The sequence below is a fragment of the Biomphalaria glabrata genome, chromosome 11 (assembly GCF_947242115.1).
Source record: "Biomphalaria glabrata chromosome 11, xgBioGlab47.1, whole genome shotgun sequence".
In the NCBI taxonomy this organism is placed as follows: Eukaryota; Metazoa; Mollusca; class Gastropoda; family Planorbidae; genus Biomphalaria; species Biomphalaria glabrata.
In genome coordinates, this window is record NC_074721.1 from 5,307,474 (window position 1) to 5,328,858 (window position 21,385).

General features: G+C 34.6%; 1 protein-coding gene across 1 annotated transcript in view; it reads right to left on the bottom strand.

The window, feature by feature from the left end:
- Positions 1-14,140: 14,140 nt before the first annotated feature.
- The window catches only part of LOC106065293 (fibrillin-2-like), a gene marked incomplete at its 5' end in the record, with an annotated part of 39,350 nt that continues 32,105 nt past the window's right edge, over positions 14,141-21,385 (bottom strand). The window contains 9 exons of the mRNA XM_056004251.1: positions 14,141-14,278; positions 15,166-15,431; positions 16,239-16,361; positions 16,690-16,809; positions 16,938-17,060; positions 18,244-18,363; positions 18,903-19,043; positions 19,726-19,836; positions 20,467-20,598. Of these exons, the coding sequence (XP_055860226.1) occupies positions 15,193-15,431; positions 16,239-16,361; positions 16,690-16,809; positions 16,938-17,060; positions 18,244-18,363; positions 18,903-19,043; positions 19,726-19,836; positions 20,467-20,598 (1,109 nt within the window). The remainder of the gene's footprint in view (positions 14,279-15,165; positions 15,432-16,238; positions 16,362-16,689; positions 16,810-16,937; positions 17,061-18,243; positions 18,364-18,902; positions 19,044-19,725; positions 19,837-20,466; positions 20,599-21,385) is intronic.

The window sequence follows — 21,385 nt, forward strand, 5'->3', positions numbered from 1 at the left end:
GGTGGTGTATGGTGCAGTTTGCAGAGAGCCTGGATAGTGAGATTCGTAACAACTGGTGTCAGAAGTGGGATCGGATCGGAATCGGATTGGATCGGATCTACTATGGCTCGTCTGAAACGGCTGTACGAACTTGAATTTAGAGAACTGAAGGAAGAACTCCGTGATCGAGATCTGAAAACGAGCGGAAATAAAGAAACCTTACAAGCACGCCTCCGAGAGTGTATAGTTGAAGAAGAGGAAGATCCAGACACGTATCTGTTTGAAGTCGCACCAAATTTAAGAGAGTTCTTGCACCAACAGCTAGATGACTGGAAGGAAGAGTTGCGGGCTATGAATACGACATGGAAGAAGTCCAACGAAGAGATCTGTACCAAGCTTGAAAAGATGTATACCTCAGTGAAGGAAGTGACGAGCCCCGTGGTGAAAACGATGGACGTGGTGGAAGAAACCCTGTACGACCAAAGAGACTTTAAAGATAAAGGAGCTGCGCCATCGTTAAACAATGAACTACTAGCCACCCAAAGCTTTGAAGAAATATGGAGTGACAACGGCAATGCTGGTGAATGTGGTGCTGCCTGTGAATCTGAAAACAAGGAGTACACATCTGTGGAGCCGAAAGAGACAGATGAAGAGACAATGGGAGCTGCCCATAGTTCGAACGAATCTTGTGCTGAAGCTTTACCTGATATGAGCACCTCAAACAGCAAAACAGATCAAGAGAACGCTGATTCTGCCTACAAGCCTGTTGCCGAGGGACGCTTACATGATGAAAGCTACCAGCGAGGCTTGGACCCTACAGACGTTCGTCCAGATGCTAAGCTCAGCGAGAGAAGCCCTGGTGGTGATAATGAGTACCCATTGAAACCTGACAAAGCCGTTGAGAGACATATGCAAGTCGAGAGATATCAGCCAGGTCCGAACCTAACAAACGTTGGTCCAGCTGCCAAGACTGGAGAGGAAAGTCCTGATGGTGGTAAAGAGAATCCAAGGCAATCTGACGATGACATTGATGGACATTTGAAAGACGAAAGTCATCGACAAGGTCTGAAACCAACAAGTGATTGGCCCGATACTGAGACGAGAGAGAGAGGTCCTGATGGTGGTGAAGAAAGCCGAATGGAGCCTGAAGCCGAAGACGAGGGACCTTTGCACGAGGAGTGTTGCCAACCTGCCCCACGAGCATGCCCTCCAGACAAGGCTGAAGATGATGACATGTTCCACAATTCCCTGTCCTGTGGATTTGAAGCCCATCCCAGTCCTTCTTCGCAAAGCCCTATGAAGCCACCTCTTTTTCCAACAATCTTGGTAATTCCTGCCCTTACATCCTATACCTCTCCATGTGTCGAGTGGCTGCCCTCAGTACCAAACGACAAGAGAGCGATGCAACTACAACGTCACTGCAACAAGAAGACGATCAACTGGAGGAAAAGAAGAAGGCGGCGTTTGCTTAGTCCAACGTGCAGGGGGATGCTACCAAGAAATAACTGCAGCCACATGAAGACCAACTGGCGGAGAAGAAAAAGAAGGCTACTTTTGTTGAGTGCAACATGGATGACGATGCGACAAAGACGTCGATGCAACCAGATGAAGGCTAACTGGAGGAGAAGAAGAAAACGTTTTCTGAATTCAACGTGGATGGCGATGAAAGCACGACGGCGAGGCAAACAGGTGAAGGCCAACTGGAGGAGAAGAAGGAAGCTGACTGCAACATGGATGGCTCCATCAAGCTCAAGAGGCAAGCCAACCGCCACCGATCGACCCCCGCCTGCAGCGATGAAACTCTACAGCCAATGTCATGATTGTTGATTCTGTCCGGGACGGACAGATCTAAGGAGGGGGCAGTGTTATAAACCTGGTGGTGGCACAGATGGGGGTAGTGGTGTGAGTGTAGTCAGCCGACGCAAATCGCCCCAGGCCAGCGCTAGACGAGCGGTCAACCGTGACGAGCTGCGACGGTCAACCGAGTCGAGTATCAACAGGACGGTACGGGAAGGATCGCCGTCGTGAACAGAGCTCATGAGCGTCACGAGAGTTGTAGTCATCTGACCACCTAGAAACGTCGAGCGGCGTTCTGTCCGGTTCGAGAAGGCCAGTAGGGACCCTATATAAGAGCGGAGGCGACGCAGTCAAGACGGTTCAGAAAGCGGGTTCACGACAGGAGTTCAGAACACGGTCGACTACAGCACAGTTCAGCGGTGTGGTTCTGTACGGAGCATTACGACGGCTCAGTGCGGAGTACTATCAAGTACAGTTGAGACGAACGGCGTCTTGATCTTGGTCTGTGATCGAGTCCGACACAACGAGCCTAGTGTGTGAAGTCAGTCCTGAACTGTTGAACCCAGTGCAAGCCCGGAACGAGACGGAGAGGCCAGTGCAAGAGTTGATACGGCGGAACGGTGTTATCGGAGAGATATTTGTACAGTGTACGTGTTGCCAATTGTACAGTATTGGCTGTTATTTATCAACTATTAAAGTGTTACGTTACTTTGGAGCCCTGAGTTGTCAAGTTCTTTAAGTTGGTGGTGTATGGTGCAGTTTGCAGAGAGCCTGGATAGTGAGATTCGTAACAATATAAATGAAGAAAATATAGGGAATGTGAAAAATACCCCATTTTAGATGACTTCGGTGTTTCTAAAGGCTTTTTTAATAACATATTTACTAGATTATTTACTTAGCCTATTAATGGGTAGCTCCACATTTCTAAGTTCCCAAATTCATGTCATCCTTAGCGACATTGGTCGTATATTAACTCTTTTTCTCCTAACTGACGATACCAGCGTTGATTCCACCAGAATGTGGTAAATAATTACGGAAAGAGTTAAAATGGATTGCATTTAGGCCTACCTAGATGTTCAGTTTCTCTGAGACACTCTATTTAGCGTCTAGGAAAAAAGTAAAGATCCCCTTTCAAAACTTGTGGTTTATAGGGCAGTTATGTAAAGGTAATCTTTTTCAGTGGCCTACGGTTAACGAGGGTGTCATGTGTCCAGCGCAACAACCAATCGCTTTTACTTTTCCCCAACCAATGTCAGGTACCCATTAGAGCTGGGCGGACTCAGAGGCACCCAAAGATCATGAAATTAAAACTCCCAGTCTTCGAACCCGGGACCCCTGGTTAGAAATCCAAGCGCGTTAGGCCCTATTGCTCAGCCTCCGTTGTTTGATGTTTACCTACAATATAAATTTACCTGATACTAATGTCTTAGTAACTAATCAGAAGTATAGGATAGATGAAATGTAAACCTCAACTACCCAAATATTTAGTCAATTTACATTGAGCTGCATAGATTTGTGCACAAGCACTACAGTTATTTCTTCTTTTCAATTTAGTAGCTTACACAAAATTATCCTTGTTTATTTCAAAGGCCAACTAGATGGCGGAACCTGCACTCTTTACTCATAGCTTTGTTACCCACCGAGTGACAGAGACTGTAGGCCTACACAAGCTCATTTGTTTGTGATGCCTATCCTTAGCTGTATCACTACTGCTTGTACAAAAAATAACTGTAAATGTACACATAAGGTTTGGATTCTAAAACATAACATGATTATTACCTCATTTTTGTAGGTAGCCATACAGTGTAAACAATGCCCGGTATTTACGATAATTTTAAATGCTTCTATATGGTGCTAAATTTGATTAGTTCATCTTGAATGTATCGAATGGTGTCAACAATGTGAAAATTACAGGATTATATCATAGAACCCACATGATTATAGGCTATTAAGTTATTTGAAATAATCCTTAATAAAATTAAGACTGTATCTCTGTGACAAATCATTAAATTGTTAATGTTGTTAAAATAAAAATAGATTTACAAATGATAAATAGCAGACAATACGATGCAACGATCAGTACATTTAGGTTGTACTAGTATTAGTTTTATTGTGAGTAATCCACAAATCATCTTTTATTCCTTAAATATAGCTGGCAAAGCTGTGCCATTGTACTGGTGGAATATCTCCAAAGAGAGACTTACAAAGTTTAAAGGTGGCTAATTCAACTTAGACCACCTATTCAGTCAAGTATAATTTCTTTCCCTTGTTCGAGATGCCAAACAAAATAATTAATTACCAATAGTTGGTATTTTCAGGTAAAAGAAATAGTTGTGCAAAATTTCAACTTGATCAGAGAATAAGTGTGGGAGAAGTAATGTGTACACACTTTTTACCAGACAGACAGAGTGAGTTGATATAAGCTTTTTAAAAATAGAATGAAGTAAACAAACCTGTAGAAGGAAATAGGAAATAAAGAATTCTGATATTAGTCTTGTGCCTTGCAAACTTTTGAGATATTTTGCTAAAATCAATATTTATTATTATTATAGCTTTTATATAGCGCTACTTTCATGCTTATAGCTTGCTCAGAGCGATTTTGGTCCAATCTCATTTGTGGACCAGTGGGGGGGAGGGGGTATCTAGGAGTTGGTTTTCCCGTGCTGCCTTTAGGCGCTCAGTAAACACAACTCTGCCCGAGTCGGGTGTCGAACCTCGAGCCCCCTTCTAGGTAGCCAAAACAAGCCAAGTTCATGCGCACTTAGCCTCTCGACCACGCTTCCCTAGGCTTTAGATATTAACTGAAACTACATAATAAAATCCTGTACATAAATATAAATGTAAAAAAACACCATTTTGTATGCATTCCATTTTATTACATTTTTAGAATTATTCACAAAACATTAATAATTATAAAATTTTAAAACAAAATTATGTTTTACCATATTATAAAACAAAAGTTAAATAACAAGGGCATATAAAATTATATTTACAGTTCCTGAATTATTGGGAGTTTGGAAATGGTTGAAGCTCTGCATTAAAAAACAGTAACAATAATTTTATGGTCAATGACTACAAGTCTTTAGTCTCTATCTACGACCACATTGAACTAAAAGAGTAGCATTTTGACACAATAAAAAACAATTAAAACAAAATATTTAAGAAAAAAGTGTCATCACTAAAGAGATACAATATAATAATAATTAATATATAATGAATATGATGTTATTTCAATAAAGTCTAACAAAATAAATTTCCCATAAAAATTTTTTGTTTTTTTTTGATGGGATACAAGATTACCCATTGAATAATGAGCAATTTAACCTATAGATCATCATTATATAGGTTGTCATACACATTGTCATCAGTTCTGTACCTACAAAATGAAAATACAGGAAAAAAAAGAGTATTACTTAGATTAAAAATAGAATCTTTAGAAAGGTATAAATATTGAACAGATTTTTAAAAATCAAATAGTTTTTGAACTCCTTCTAACCTATTCAATTTCAAAGGTGTATAGCACACTTAGATATGTTCAGAATAACTACTAATTAGCCTACCATAATTTTATAAGCATACTATTTCTTATAATGACAATCAGAAAATAGCTGTGTTTGACAGGCAATACTACACATTGAGACTCCTGTCTAACACTAGTTCAACATTCCAAGCACTCTTCCAAAATATCTGAAATAAAAAAAAAATTCTCTACTCACTTCATATTATTCTCCTTAATGCTCATAATTTTTTTCCTATCTGAAGTTCCACCTGAACTGGATTTCACTTCATATGTTTTAGCTGTTTTCTTGCAATGTAGGCAGACAACTATAATTGTCACACAGACAGCGAGAAATATTGGAATACCAACAGCCAGGCCAATAATTAAATTGGTGAGATCTGAGGAAAAAGTCCATGGTTAACATCTGTAAGAAAATATAAATAGTGTAATATTGTAATTTCATATTTTTGTATATCCCTACTTAATTTTATTTGATTTCAACATATATGAAAAAAAAAACTTCAGAAATTATTGAAAATAATTTAAAGTTTGATAAAAAATATTTTTTTTATGATAGTATAAATCTCCTTTCTTTTAATTACATGGTACTACTTTAGTTAAACAACACAAATAGTAATAAAACTATATCTATAAATTTTATCTCTTTGTCTGTCTAGCTAGCTATATAATTGTAAAAATAAATTAATCCTGACTAACTGAGATTAACTAAATGGTCAATATTTTTAGTGATTCATGTGTTGTCATCAGCATTGAAAATGTCTACAAATGGGAAGGGGAAGAAAAAAATGCACAAGATTCCATAAGAGAAAGTTTATATAATCTTTGAAAAAATTTACCTTTTTTCTCCTCTTTATTCCTAAGAAAGTGAAACAAAATATTAGCACTTACCAATTATGTAAATAACTATTTTTAATAAAAAAAATATATTAGTTATTTCTTAAGTGTATTTCTTTCCATAAAATGAATTACTTTTCTTTTTAAATTTCAGCAGCCCATGAAAGACTAAAATCTATTAGTTTTGTGTGGTGCTAGAAGCGCTTTGAAAAATCCAGTGTGAGCTAAATTTAGAAGCTACTTTTGTCTCCTGAAAGCGAACCTTTTAGTTTTTTTTTTATTAAATTTATACATACAAATACTAATAATAGTATTCTACAACATATAATGTGCATCTGCTGGATAGATCTCCAACAAGGGATTTTAGAAAAGGGCCATTAAGAAATTTTAAATGCACCTCTGACACAGAAGACTACACATTTTCCTAGGCTAAAGCATGTCTCCTTCTGCCAGACAGAAGAATTCCCATAGAATTCCTTTATGCTGTGCTTACCAAGGGGACAAGACTTTAAAGATGCCCAAGACATGAGATGTCTGCAAGCACAACTACATCTAACAATAAAAGCATGTGGGAGGAAATCACCCAAGATTAGACAACATGAACTCTGCCTACTGGTAACAAACCTTAAAATGCAAAAGGCCTTTGACAAGAGAATGAAACCTGACCAGCTGATCACCCTAAAACGTATGCTTTCTGAATGAACAATGCTAAATGTCACACTACACTTGTTCAGGATTTTGTTTTGGAAACTTATGTGGAAATAATTTAGATTCTTTCAGAAGCATAATGCAATAAACAGAGGAAAACAGTCCATTAGACCACTATCTTAGACTAAGACTCCTTTTGTTTGGATTTGTGAATTTAAAAAAAAATGTATGCTACAGATTTACATTAAGCCATTGTTCTAAGTAAACTCTCAAATTTAAGAACACTGACCTGCAAATAGTAGTATCACTTCCCACAATGCATTCTTCAGTGTCCCTGCACATACATGTTGAGTTTGTCACTAACAAAACAAAAATATACTGTTATAATGAAACTTAATTTTAATTATAATCAATGTTTAAAAAGATTAACAAAAACCCAACTCTTATATTACCAATCTTGATTATAGTTCCCCTTTCAGACTTTGTGATTTATAGGGCAGATGATGTAAAGGTCATCTGTTTCTGTAGCCCATGGTTAACAAGGGTGTCATGTAGCCAGCACAGCTACCAACCACCTTTACTTTTTCCCAACTAATGTCAGGTACCCATTAGAGCTTGGTGGACCCAGATGTGCCCCAATATCGCAAAGCTAAAAATCCCAGTCTTCACCAGGATTCGAACCTGGGACATCTGTTCAGAAGCCAAGCACTTTACTGGTCAGCTACTGTGTCTCCTCTTGATAATAGTTATTACTATTAGTTTCTGTGCAGTTCTAAAAGTTGTATGAATTAAATATTGGACACTGAGCTGTTTTACCTACACAAAATGCATCCATTTTAGTTTAGACTCTCAGTTGCTAACTGTTTAATCATTTTTGTTTTGGATGCCATAAGAAATAATCATTGGTGGGAGTAGAGTTTTAAGAGTGTCTGGTGGACACTATTAGTAGATAGATATGTATGCTAAATAATATATTTAAAAATACAGAAGAACATATGTACATTCATTCATTTCACTTTATTCTCTTTTGATTACATCTTAGCCCTTACTCCTGTACAATAGCAGGGGATATGATTCCAACTGAGGGCCATCGTAATGACAGTCCAGAGTGAATACCACATGACCAAGCAGAAATATAATTCTTTAAAATTAAAATTGATTTATTTAAAGGCTGCACTTATTTTTGTTAAAGTCTTTGATTTTCATTATTAAAAATACTGGCAAAGCAAAGCCTTTAAGGTAAATAACTATTTTTAATTGACCATTTCATTCATTCTGATAGAACAAAAGAAATGTATCAAGCTGTATCAAGTTTTGTTTGCCATTTCTGTTCCAAGGTAAAAGTGATGCATTGATGGTTACAGAGCCTACTGAACTAGCCAAAGATTAGAAGAATTATTAGCTGTAAAGTTTCCATTGAAAAGTTTCCATTCAGTACTAGACTGTCTATAACCTTCTTGCAGCAAGTGCTTTGTCCATCTATGTATTAATGAATTATAAACTAGGTGACCAGGGGTTGCAAAGATTAGAGGAATGAATTTATTAGCTGTAAAATTTCCAATGAAAGCCTGCTGGTAACCTTCTGGCCACAAGTGCACTACATTATTGATGCTTTGTTCATCAGGGGTCCTCAACCTATGGGTCTCGACATGGATATTTTTAACAATTTCAATTAATGCATAGCCAATGTTATGCCCTGGCAGAATCATAGATATTCCTTCTATGATGATGTCAAATATTTGCATTAATACCCAATTTATCTGTGTTGCGCCTTGTATTTTCAAACTTATATTTGCAAAACATATTTCTACAGACTATTAGTTACCATGTCTAAATACAGAATTAGTCTTGATGCAGAAGATGATAGATTTGTTGCCATCTTTATTTCCCTTAATCAATATCAAACTAGGTTAATTAATTACCTCTGATTAATTAAATTTTTTAATTAATTCATATTTTGTTAGAGACAATGATTTATTGTGAAAAGTTTCAACTTAATCCGAGAATGGGAAGTGGGAGAAATAGCTTATACTAAAATTGAATTTGACAGAGTGAGTTGACATAATTTAAGCTTTGGCAAAAATGTTATGGTTTATTTTAACTTATGTAACCTTCCTCCCTCCCCATCCCCCAAAAAATGCAGAGACAAAGCTTATCAAAAACAAACAACAACAAATAAATCGCTTAACTAACTTATCTAATTACCTTGGTAGCCATCAGAAGTTATATCTAAAACACTGACTGGCTTTTCAAACAGAATGACTCCCTTGTCCAAAATGTCCCTGAGAACTGCATGAAAACTCTTGTTACTTTCATGTTCCAGTGTAGCATTCAATACTACAGAATAATCAACAATAAGACTTCCTTTCCTGAAACAAATCACTTGAAATTAGATTAAATTAAAACAAATATTCTTATTTACATGATTTTTAAAGATCCACTAGGTACTACACAATAATAAATAATCAAAATAAACCTGGATACATGTTAATAAATTATTTTTTTTTTCTCATGTTTCTGGCTACATTTGATTTTTGGTTGCAAACATTGTTCTCTTTCTTGACAAAAAAAAAAAAGAACAACAACAAAAGTCTTTCAATTATCTAGTACTCATTATTCAATGTAAAAAAAAGAAATACTCGAATGCCTGATAGTATGCTATGCTCTCTGGACTGACAACTAAATAGTCCTAGTTTTGAACCCTGTTGTCTGCCTTCCACAGTCATTCTGAGGAAAGTTCAGGCCAGGATGTAATAACCTGAACTTTTGAAGAACATGTTAAAGAAACATTAACAGCTCACAATTAGCAGCTCAAACATACTGCAATATTTTAATGGACTCATTAAAGCATATAAAACAAGCCCAGTTTTTGCTTAAATGGTAAATTCATAATTTTTGTACAATTAGGAAAATACATAAATTTCGTGTCACACTCTGCCTTTTGTCCATTTCAATCATGAAGATGCTAGTGTGTGCTTTATATATTCTTCAATTTATTTTATCACTGTTTCATGATTTTGCTTAGACCTTCTCAGAGTTGCAAGTTGATCGTAGTATTTGTCGTGCGCATCTTGCTTGATGTTTTCCTTTGTTCACCATAAGGGTTTTTGAGTTTTGTTCCTAAGGATGCGCTTTGTTGTCATTTCTTCGTTACCTCTGTGGTGGGTGTGCCGATGGTGAATCCTTTATTGGTGTTGCTTTCTGTGGTGTTTTCTTCCCCAGTATTGGGTAAGTTAGTTTATTTTACTTTTTTTATTCTTTGTGGTGTAGCTTTAAATTCGTTGGTCCTATGATCGTGTGAACGGCGATCTCAAGGAATGTTTATTTTTCTTATTAGGGACGCAGGCTTGGAGTTGAGTCTGATTCATAGGCTTTTGTTATGGTAGTTGACTATCGTCCATGGCGTGGGTGTTGCGAGCCCTGATTGACTGTGGCACTGAGATTAAGGTGTGCTATAGTTCATTTGCATAATATGTATAGCTTGTATTTGCCTTGTACATACTATTAATATTTATTCATCATTCATGTCAAAATATTCATACATTCATTATACTGTTGAACGTACACTCTTGTGTTATCTCATATAATTTAACCAATCATTATTATTAACATTGTTCATGTTAGGCAATTTGTTGTTCCCTTGAACGACATGTATTCGATGTTAAGTAAGCCATAGTTCTAAATACTCTTATTCTTGGTTTGGTTTGTACTGATCATGAGGGGAGCCTGGGCAAGTAAATCATACCCCACGATGAACCCTGACAGTATTATTGTTTTTGTAGTATAACAACATTACCATTGTTGTTGTGGGTCTGTAGTACAGTTATGGTAGCATGGTGTATAAATCCCACTTAAGGTAAGTTTGCAATTAATTTTAGTAAAGGTTTTTAAGTGTTTCAAGGTCCAAGAAACAATCATTATTATAGCAAGTTCTAAAGTAGCCCATAATAATTTATTGAGAATATAGTAGATGATTTTGATTCATGTAAAAACATGTTTAAGTCAATGTATTTCAATTGGTCTCTTCGTGTCATTTGTATACCTTCATTTCTGCACTAAAATATGTTATTGTTGGCTTCAAATAATTACTTAGTCATTTCATAGTACTGTTTGAGTAAAAGTGTTAACCAATTATGTCACCTGGTAAACTAACAATTAAAGCAAGAGAGTGATTTTATAAAACCACCCAACCTGACACTCAGGTCATTGATCTACAGCAGTGATGCCCAAACTATCGCCAAGAGATTATAAAGGAATTTGTAAGACTTCTACCCATTGAAACCCCAGAAGATTGATTCCATTGGCCTTTTTTGGTGTTTTATGGCACATGTTGAAAATATATATGGTTCCCACTCTAAAAGTGCAGCAGAACACTGCTGTAAAATTTCATGTGTTCTCTCTTTCCAGTTTTTCCCCAAAACTAAAGGGTACCTCTTAGTTTATTGAAGTAGCACTTAATATCTTTAAGAATTATGTTTTAACATAGCATTTCATCATTAGCACCTAAAAAAAAATTTAAAATAACCAATGGTGAATTGTGACATCTATTAGCACAGACATATATATATTCCTTTTACCATAATGAAATTTATAACGACATTAACTTACCTAATGGAGATAACAGTCACAGAAAGTATTGAATTCATGCTACTTTTCAAAGAAATTTCAAGCTAATGGAAAAAAGAACATCAAAAGAACTTTTAAAAATCATTTTTAAATTTATGTTTGTGTATTTTTAGAGTTTCTACTTGGAGTTTTAAAGCAAAATTAATGAAATAATATTTTTGGCAAGATATAGTTCTGTAAAATTGAAACTAGCTCTGTAAAATTGAAACTAGTTCTGTAAAATTTAAACTTGTTCTGACAGAGCTAGATAAAATTATTTGGTGGCAATGATAAAAATGTATTATACTTTTGTAAGCCTATTTAATTCTGTCATTTAAGTTGAAAAGCAACTGTATTTTTACTTTACTGAGATTATACTTTAGTGTAGGCACTTTAAACTTTTTTTAAAACAAATCTAACTAAATCTCTACATTGTTTTTAAAATTATTTTTACCAGACCTATGGTCAAATTGTTGCTTATTGTGGTATTGTTATTTGAGAGTGTTGATGAGTGTGCATTATTACTACCTGTCAACTGACTGACAACACAGGTTTCACTTTTACATTGATGTATTAAGTGATAATTTATGATTGATGCTCAATAATTTTAAACTAAGAGCACAAAATAATAAATCTAAAACAAAACAAACAATTCTTTATAAAATGCTCATCAAACATACCTGTATTTGAACCTGTGTGACTGTAGTCTTATAGTCATTTGAAAATTTGTCATCTAAATTAAGGCTTGCAGCATTGTAATTGAATACTATTGTCAAATCATGGTTTTTGATAGCTGGGAACAAAAATTCTTTTTATAAATTCTAATTACAAACTTCAAATATATTCTATTTGCATCTCAGGATTTCCTTCCATATGTATAAACAAGAAATTAAGACAGATTGAAGTACACTGTATTTTTTCTTTAAATAAATAGAATATAGAACATAATGTTTGAGAGGGGTATTCCTTTCTTTTTTGCCCCCAAATGAATGCTTAACTCTTTCTCTCCGTAATTATTTACCACAGTCTGATGGAATCAATGTTTGTATCATCGGTTAGGAGAGAAAGAGTTAATAAACATTAGGCCTATATTGCAGATATAAACAAGAAGAACTAGACTTTTGTTTCTTTGATTAAATGGATTTTTATTGCTAATATATCAATCACTAATTTTTACTTTTTCCAGTTTAAAAAAACCACCCAAACTGTATCTTGACAATCTTAAAATGTAGTCATGTCATAATGTGAACTGAGCTCAAAAGGGGTTCTAAGAAACACTTTGACTTTGATCACTTCAGATGGACAATATACACTAATTAATATACAAATATCCCTAAATAAACCACAAAAATTTTAACTATCCAGGAAATAAGTTTAATAACTAAAGAAAAATTCTGTGATAGCAAAAAAAAAAAACATCTGTCCTTTTCCAATCCCAGAAAACAACTAACTTCAACCACCTACAATACTCTAATCATTTACTAAATTCAAGACATGAGAATATATAAACATAGGAATATAATTCTTTCATACCCAAATAACCACAAAGAAATCATTCAGTCTTATCCTGAATGCTACTGACAGTCCGGTTCCACCGGAAGTGGTAATGGACGTAAGCACTCCACTACCTATAAAATGCTTCATAATGGCATGCTGTCAAGAGCGTGGGTGTGTAAGATGTGAGATTGTGTGTGTGTTTGTTTATTTTATTAGTTGGTGTGTGAATTGTTTTTATCACGGGATTTTCAAGGGGGGACAATTAGGTTTCTAGAGGTCAGTCAAGCAGTTGGAGAGCTGACCTGGTCTGAGTAGGGTGCTGGTGTTTTGTGTATTTCATAAGAGTGATATAATTGTGTGCTCTATTAAGTATTAAAGGATTATCGATATTCATGAATATAAGGAGTTAGAGTTGATGTATACTAAGTGTTCGTATTTGAGTTAAGTGTATTGACAAGTGTAATTGAGAATCATACCCTAGATTATCGAGCCATATGTAAGTGGTAAAGAAATCACCCGAGTTCCCTTACACATGCATCTAAAATAGCCTCTAACAACCAGTCCAACTCCTGGCCTTCATGTGTGGCTCAGATATTGATCCGGAGGAACTGTTATCACTAACAGGAGAAGGGGCAAAGGCGAGTAACTGGCGCTTTAATTGGTAAGCTTCGGGCAGGAGGGGCTTGTTAGGAGAAGGAAAGCTCTGAATTCAACCCTCTGTTGCCTTACAGCTACACCCAATCATGGGAAAAGCTTCAGGAGTCAACCCAGTGGAAAAATCAGGAACTGGTGACCCTAAGGCAGTTTGCAACACCCAGTGCTACACCCTGTGACTCCAAACTGTATTGGCACTGCTGTTCCTTTGGATACATCAGCTGCATGGAGAGGGGGGAACTAATGTGTGATCCTTAGTTGCTTTGCAACTGGAGGAGGCCATAGAGAGACTGACAGTCCATAACTACTAAACCAGTTTTCTTTAATTCAAACTCAAATCTTTTGGATGAAAGGGCAATTAACTACATAATACTAATAATATAGCATTTAGCACTAACAGACAAAAAAGATTACTGCTATTGTTTCAGTATGCTCAGTGTGTGTGTTGGTGTGAAATTGACACTTTTTTTTTTGCCTTACCTCCACAAAGACAAGAATCACAACCTCTCAAATATCCTTCCATACATGTGCATTGATATCCTCCCGGAGTATTTTGACACTTCTCATATTTTCTTTCATCACATGTGTGAATTCCTCTCACACATTCATCAATATCTTGATTGCAGTTATCGCCAGTCCACTCTGGCACACAGTAACAGGACCCATTCACCTTGTTACACAAGCTTTTGTCCCCACAAGAGCAGTTGTAGGCACATGAAGATCCATAGAAGTTTGAATCGCATTCTAAACAAAACAGAAAACCATTCTGAATTAAGTTACCTAGAGTAAAAAAATATTTGAATAATTATCTAGTTTTAAATTTTATTTAATGATTCCTCCAGAAATGACGTTTATTATGTCCTAGCCCAAATATCCTACAACAAGGGAAGTGATGGCGGCTGTCCGGGTACAATCATGATGACAATCCAAAGTTCATACCACACAACCAGACAGCAAAATATATGTAGGCTAATGCAAGAAGAAGTAAAAATGGCTGTTTACCTAAATCCAGATAACAAAATTATTTATACATTAAAGTAAAAAAATTAGAAAATAAGGTATTTTTCCGGCTTTCCATAATTTCGAGAAATCTATGCCATTAATATTAGAAGTAAGAAGTAAATAAAAAAGTAGGAACCCAAAACAGATTTGTCAAAATGCATGTTTTTCCCCACTCAGAAAAATAACAATTATATAACTAAAACAACAAAATCTACTTATTCTATTTACGATAAACAAGTTACACAGACCAAAAAAAATCAAAATACCAAGATTTTATAAATAAATATAGAGCCACAATGAATGTCTGAAAATTTTCAGAAAAACTTTCACAAATCAAGCAAGTACATAAAGCTAAAATGCAATTTAATGTTGGTGAAACTGATATTAAAATATTGATGCTCTGGTTAATATCCCTCAGATAAAGAAAACATAGAACATAAAATAGAAACCGTAAGTTAAATTAAATGTACATTTTAAAATTAATGTTGAACAAGATCAATTCTTTTAAGTAATGGGGAAAATGTATGGTTCCAATAAATAATAATGGGATATGTTTAAAGGAAGATAAGATTAATTGTACAATATGCTATGAGATAAATTTTTAAATTTATAAGATGTTTAATCCATACCTTGACATACTCCATTGGTTTGGTTTTTTACAAAACCATCAATGCAAGTACAAACATAGCCCCCATCAATGTTCTGGCATCTTGAGTTAGCTGAACAGTCAGCGCTAAGCCTTGCACACATTCATCAATGTCCTTCTCACACTGAGGTCCACTCCATCCTGACTTACATTGACATGAACCAGACAATCTATCACATCGCAATGTGTTCACAGCTGTACAGTTACATGTATTAGCACAAAGAGGGCCCCACTTGCCTTCAACACAATCTGCAAAATATAGAAACATAAAATGGACTAGTGAGCTTCAGTTAGAATAAATCAGATGATGTAAGTGAGTCATGTTTTATTAAACTTTTCACACCATATTTTAATTTTAACTCTTATACATTGTAGAGTCTATAAGTAGATGTATATAACACTTTTAACTCTCAGTCTAGAAAACATATAGTTTCACCATCAGGGTACATTGCTAGAAGGAGTAGGATAGAGATTTAAGTATTTGGCATTTTATAATCTAGTTCCAAATAGTTTTCTTTAGACAGCTGACAACAGTTTTAGGGTAGAGATTAAATAGAAGACTACTTGTAAATTATACAGATTAAATAATGTATTTTTCATTAAAAACATTTATTAAATGGTTTATTGTAAAGGCAGAACACACTATCAAAAATTGATTGTACCATAACAAGAATATTCTGTGTCACACACTAAGACTTAGTCAATAGCCAATTCTAGAATGGGGTTGATTTGATCACATGCAAAGAAAGCACTTCAAAATAATTTCTCTAAAGACTAAATTTCTCACACAAAGACAGAACTGGATTTGTGTTTTAAATAGTGATCCCTAACTCTTAGTTATCATGGCCTTACTAAAAAGCTGACAAAACATGAAGTCGAAAGGCGTTTCAACCTTTTAAAATGATATTGGGATTTTGAAATGATATGCACAAGTGAGGAACTAAATAAACTTATTTAATCCACTTTATGTCTATTTCTTTACTTCTAGGGAAAACCATCACTTTTTAGTAGATCTACACTTGTTAAAGAGACCCTTCAAAAAAATTAGCAGCATACCTAGACAGTCAATGCCATTAGAAGCCAAATACTGGCCAAGTCCACACATGCAAGTATAGCTAGTGTTAGAGTCAGTCTCAGCACATTCAAAAGTACAGTGGGAATGTTCACATAAATTGACATCTGCAATCAATAAGTATGTCACACATAATAAATCTAATCCAGTGAATGAAAAAACTAGTGTTTTAGTGAAGAAAGTAAAATTTAGGTTTATATCTTTAAATGAAGACCTATAATAGTTAGGTAGTTTCAGTTTTTTTTTTACATTTGGATGATACTTAGATGTCATGCTTTAAACTAAATTGATTATAATTAATTATAATTTTCAATCAATCTTCTTCTATCTAAAAATATGTATTCATTGTGACTAGTTAATCAACAGAATTAAATAATTTCTGTTACATGTTTGTCCTATATATACAAGTAAAGGAAAATACATGAATAGAGATACCATCACAATTGTTCAAGTCTTGAGCTAGAGTTTTCCCCTTGGGACAGTAGCACTGATCTGTTCCATTCATAACACTACATTTATAGCTGCAGTTGTTGCTCTTGTCGCACTCAACTTTAGCTGGGAAAGTGAAAATAAAATATGTCTGTAAGTGTTGCAATAAATCTATTTACTGAAAATAAAAAAGGTAGACCTATATTAATTATGATACAATGAATCACAAAAATCATTATATAAATGTAGCTTACTTTTGCAAGTTAAGCCGTCTGTTTGTAGAACTAAACCAGGGTTGCATGTGCACCGATAACTGCCCTCAGTGTTGACACAAATCTGTTCACATTTGGCTTTTCCTAACTTACATTCATCTATATCTTAAATATTAATTAAAAAAAAATTTAATCCAAACAGATTCATCATTGTGTGAAGTCCTTACATGAAATAATTTATGCATGTAGTAGAACCCCCAAGGAAAGAGGAAGAGGGGACGGCCCAGGACTACATAGCACCGCGATTTGGAAGCAGATGGGCAAGACATGGGGACAGTTAGAGGGACTACAGAACTTTATAGAACTTTACCACTTTGCAATGATCTTAACAATGAAACTTAGTGTTCTATTGGCCTACCAGGTTAAAAGTTATACTACCCTGATGCTATTGTTCAGCAGTGATCCATGTAGCCTTCCCTCATTTTCTTTCCAAAACATTTTTTCTATGCAGTTAATTAATTTCACTAATTTTGAAATGCAAATTGGAGACATTAATATGTCCAAAGAGTTAAGTAAATATGGATCATTATACTATTTATTTTATGACAAGTTATACAGTATGTCCAAAGTAAGCAGGTGTTACCCTTTTGAACCCGCAATACTAAATCTTGTATGAAATCTCCACAGAAAGCAGGTGTCAACATTTTGAGATTATGACCTTATTTTTACTTCTTCAACAATCTTTACTCAGATCTTGCTAAAGATTAATAGTATAAACAATTTTCAAAATTACAGATGAGTGCTATGAGAGGTAAGATATTATAATGGAGTCAAGCCTTTTGAAAGGGTTTTAAAATAAACTCTTAATAAGTTTTAGAAATAAAACAACACACTGTATAGATCCAATTTATGTGTTGTTTTTTTTATTTTTATAAGTCTTAACTCCCAGGAGTTTTTTTAAATAATGTGAAAAAGAAATGTATTCATTCACTATAATAAAAAAAAATAGACCTTAAAAATAGAACAATATGTCTAGTTTCAAAACCTATATACTCTCAATACCATTAGGATGATAAAAAACAACTTCAAAATCATTCATTATACACTTTTATACAAAAGCTTGCAAGCTGGCAACTTCCTTTTGCATCTTACAATATTTGCAGTCTACCTGCAATAGGAGTTATTGTGTTCAAGAATTGTTTACCCAATTGGCATTTAAAGGTGTAATTTTTATTTTTTTAAAAGTTGATCATACTTTCTACAATAGCTAATTAAAGTTGGTTTATGCACATTCACATGCACACACAAGAACAACATATGAATTACAAGACTCCACAAAGAGACCAACCTTGACATAGGCCATCGTTAAATGAAAAGCCAAGATAACAGGAGCAAGTGAAACCCCCTGCATAGTTGGAGCATTGCTGGCTGCAGTTGTTAGTTAATATATCCTGGCATTCATCCATATCTACAACAAGGGAATCATTTTTTTTAAATTTTTTTTTTGCTTTAGTTAAAAGTTTTGTTTAAAGGATAACAGACAAGAAAAAAAAAAGTAGGCCAACTAAATGAAAATGCTCTCTCAGAGCCATAATAGAATCAAAACATGCATTTAGTAATGTAGGCCAATGCATTCAGGTGCTGAATGGTGGCCATCAAGTTCAGTGGCAAGACATGGCTGTTTTAAGAACTGAATGGCCATTTTATAGTCATAGTGTATTATGAAAGCTCTGATGCCTTTATACTAATCTTCAACCATTTGTTGTTTTTTCTGAACAGTGAAAACAGTGTAATGTACACACAGCCATCAAGTGACCCCTTTGGGCTTTGATGATCACATTTAATTTACTTTGTTATGCATACTCTAATCATTAAAATAAAGAACTTCAACTTTCATATTTAATTTAAGTCTTTAAGTCTGACATGCATAAAAATAAGAGAATACTAGCTTTTCAAAAACAAAACCAACAACAACAAAAAATAAGTAATAGAATTGCATTCCAATACCTTCACAGCTTCCATTTATTCTTTGAAATCCATCTTGACACACACAAGTTGCTGTTCCTGGCACATTCATGCATTTTTCATTAATCTCACATTTCTTCTGACCAGTTACACATTCATCAATGTCTATATTACATTGGTTCCCTGGATAAAACATTATACAGAACCTTAGTAAAATTATAAAAACAAGTTAGCATTGTAGTATACTGAAGCTAATTCTAATCAATTATTTCTCTCCCATAACTATTCTTTCACCAATGTATACATAAGGCTTTTTATTTGAAGCATTGTTTGCTATTATTAAATATTTCGTAAATACAATGTAAGAATAAAATAAAATATGCATAGCCAAGGTTGAGAATGTCAGGGGGAGGTATGGCGAGAGTGAATGTTAGTTTGATGTTTTGGATAATAGTTTTATCCCTTTGTATATATGTATTCCCGGGTTGTGAATGTGAACAGTCTTGCATGTGTTGTGAACTGAATGGTTAGCATGTAAGAGAAAGTGTGTTAAGTTAGTGAGGTCTTGCTCCCAGTCCAGGAAGGTTGGACGTTTACTTCCTGGACTGGTGTTTTGTGTATTAAATATTTATTGAAGTTTATTCATTGTTTGTGCTCTATTGGATATTATTAAAGTATCATTGTTATTTCACAGAAAATATTATTGTTATTCATGGAGTTGAAGTTTATTAATAATAAATAATTGTAAGTAATCAAGTAACCCCGTAGTGAGCCAAGTCTAAGACAAGCTAAGAAATGAATCCCTGTCAAAGAAATAAAGCCTCTAAGCTACAAAAATAGATTTAAACAACACTAAATCACTAACCTGTATAACCTTGTTTGCATACACATCCTGTAAAAGGACTACAGTGATCTGTTCCATATTTACAGGCACAACTGTTGGCACAGTTAGGACCCCATGTACTTGGATGACAAGCTGAAAAATGTATCTTATCACCATGTGAAACTAAGTTAAACAAATACATTTTGTTTAAGTATTTCTCTTTTTCTTAATGTTTTCCATTTATATCTTTAAAAAAACAATGAATTTATTAATAACTAAAACAGTTAGGCAATTCTGGTTCGATTAAAAGTACTTTTTTTAACATTAATAACAATTTTTTTATGGCAGATGTTAAAAAGTCTGCATGTGACTAAGTGACAAGTACAACAGTCCCAATGTTATTTTCATACCATTGGCAGCAAAGATGTTATTGTTTATACAATTGATAGGTACAACCTGACACGTTGGTTGCATTGAGTAGGGGTAATCCTGTATGGGCTTCATGGTTATGACCATTAATAATGCCCAGGCTTTCATTTTTCCTCTCAAGGAGGCTGAACTCATTATACTATTGACAATAAAAATGATATTATTACGCTATCACTGTTTTTAGGTAGATGCTATTAAAATAATGTCTACATTGGACAAATTAAATGATAATATATTATTGTAAAATCTTAAAGAGAACCAAGTCTTTAAGAATCTAATTTTTTTCTTGGAAACCTGCTTGATGAAACTAAAATGTATTTCTTTCCATCCAGAATATAGTAAAGAGACACATACCAATACAAGAGCGATTATCATTGTCCAGCTTAAACCCAGGCCTACATGAGCATGTGAAGCTGCCATTAGTGTTTGTACACAGACTTGCATCGGCACAGAGATTCTCAGTCTCTGAATTACATTCATTCACATCTGTAGACAATCAAATATTTAAAGAATAACTATTAAACTTATATATTAACCACTGTTTAACAAATACAATGTTGTAAATCTGGGACAAACAAACTCAATAAGAGATTCACAGTGAATGAATGTGTTTTTTACAGAATGCACAAAAAACATAACCATAAGACATTAGTATGTACTATATAGACTTTAAATATCTTAAAAAGAAGATAGGATTGAAAACGCAAAATAGTCATCAGGTCAAAGGTTCACCTCTACTTCAGAGTTTGCTGGTGTTACCCCAGTCACACAAATATTGCCACTTCACTACAAAGCCTTGGTCCTTTGTATCATGTCCAAAGCTACTAGACAGCTAGCATCTCAGAAACTGGTTCAACAACAACCTCATATATATCATGAAACTTCATGAAAGTCTTCCACAACACAGCATCATTTGTTTCCTTTCTAAGCCTTCTCCTGACCTATCTTAAGTCTATTGTCATCCAACTGATGGGCAGGGCAAAAATAAAACACCACCATCTGCCTTCTAATGCTTGCGCTAGTCTTTTACTGTTGGTGAAATTTATTATGTATTTCACAACATTGTTTTTGACTGTGTTGTAAATGCTTGCACTGGTGCATACTAAGTTCTGTGTGAATTTCATTGTATATTAAAGGGTGGTAACAATGTGGGCTCAAGGCTGCAAAGAATACATAAGATAAAGCTAAACTGCAAAGTAATCCAAACAAGTTTTTAACAGATGGTTATCAATGTTACAAACTGTATTATTGTGCACTGGAATCTATTTTTTGA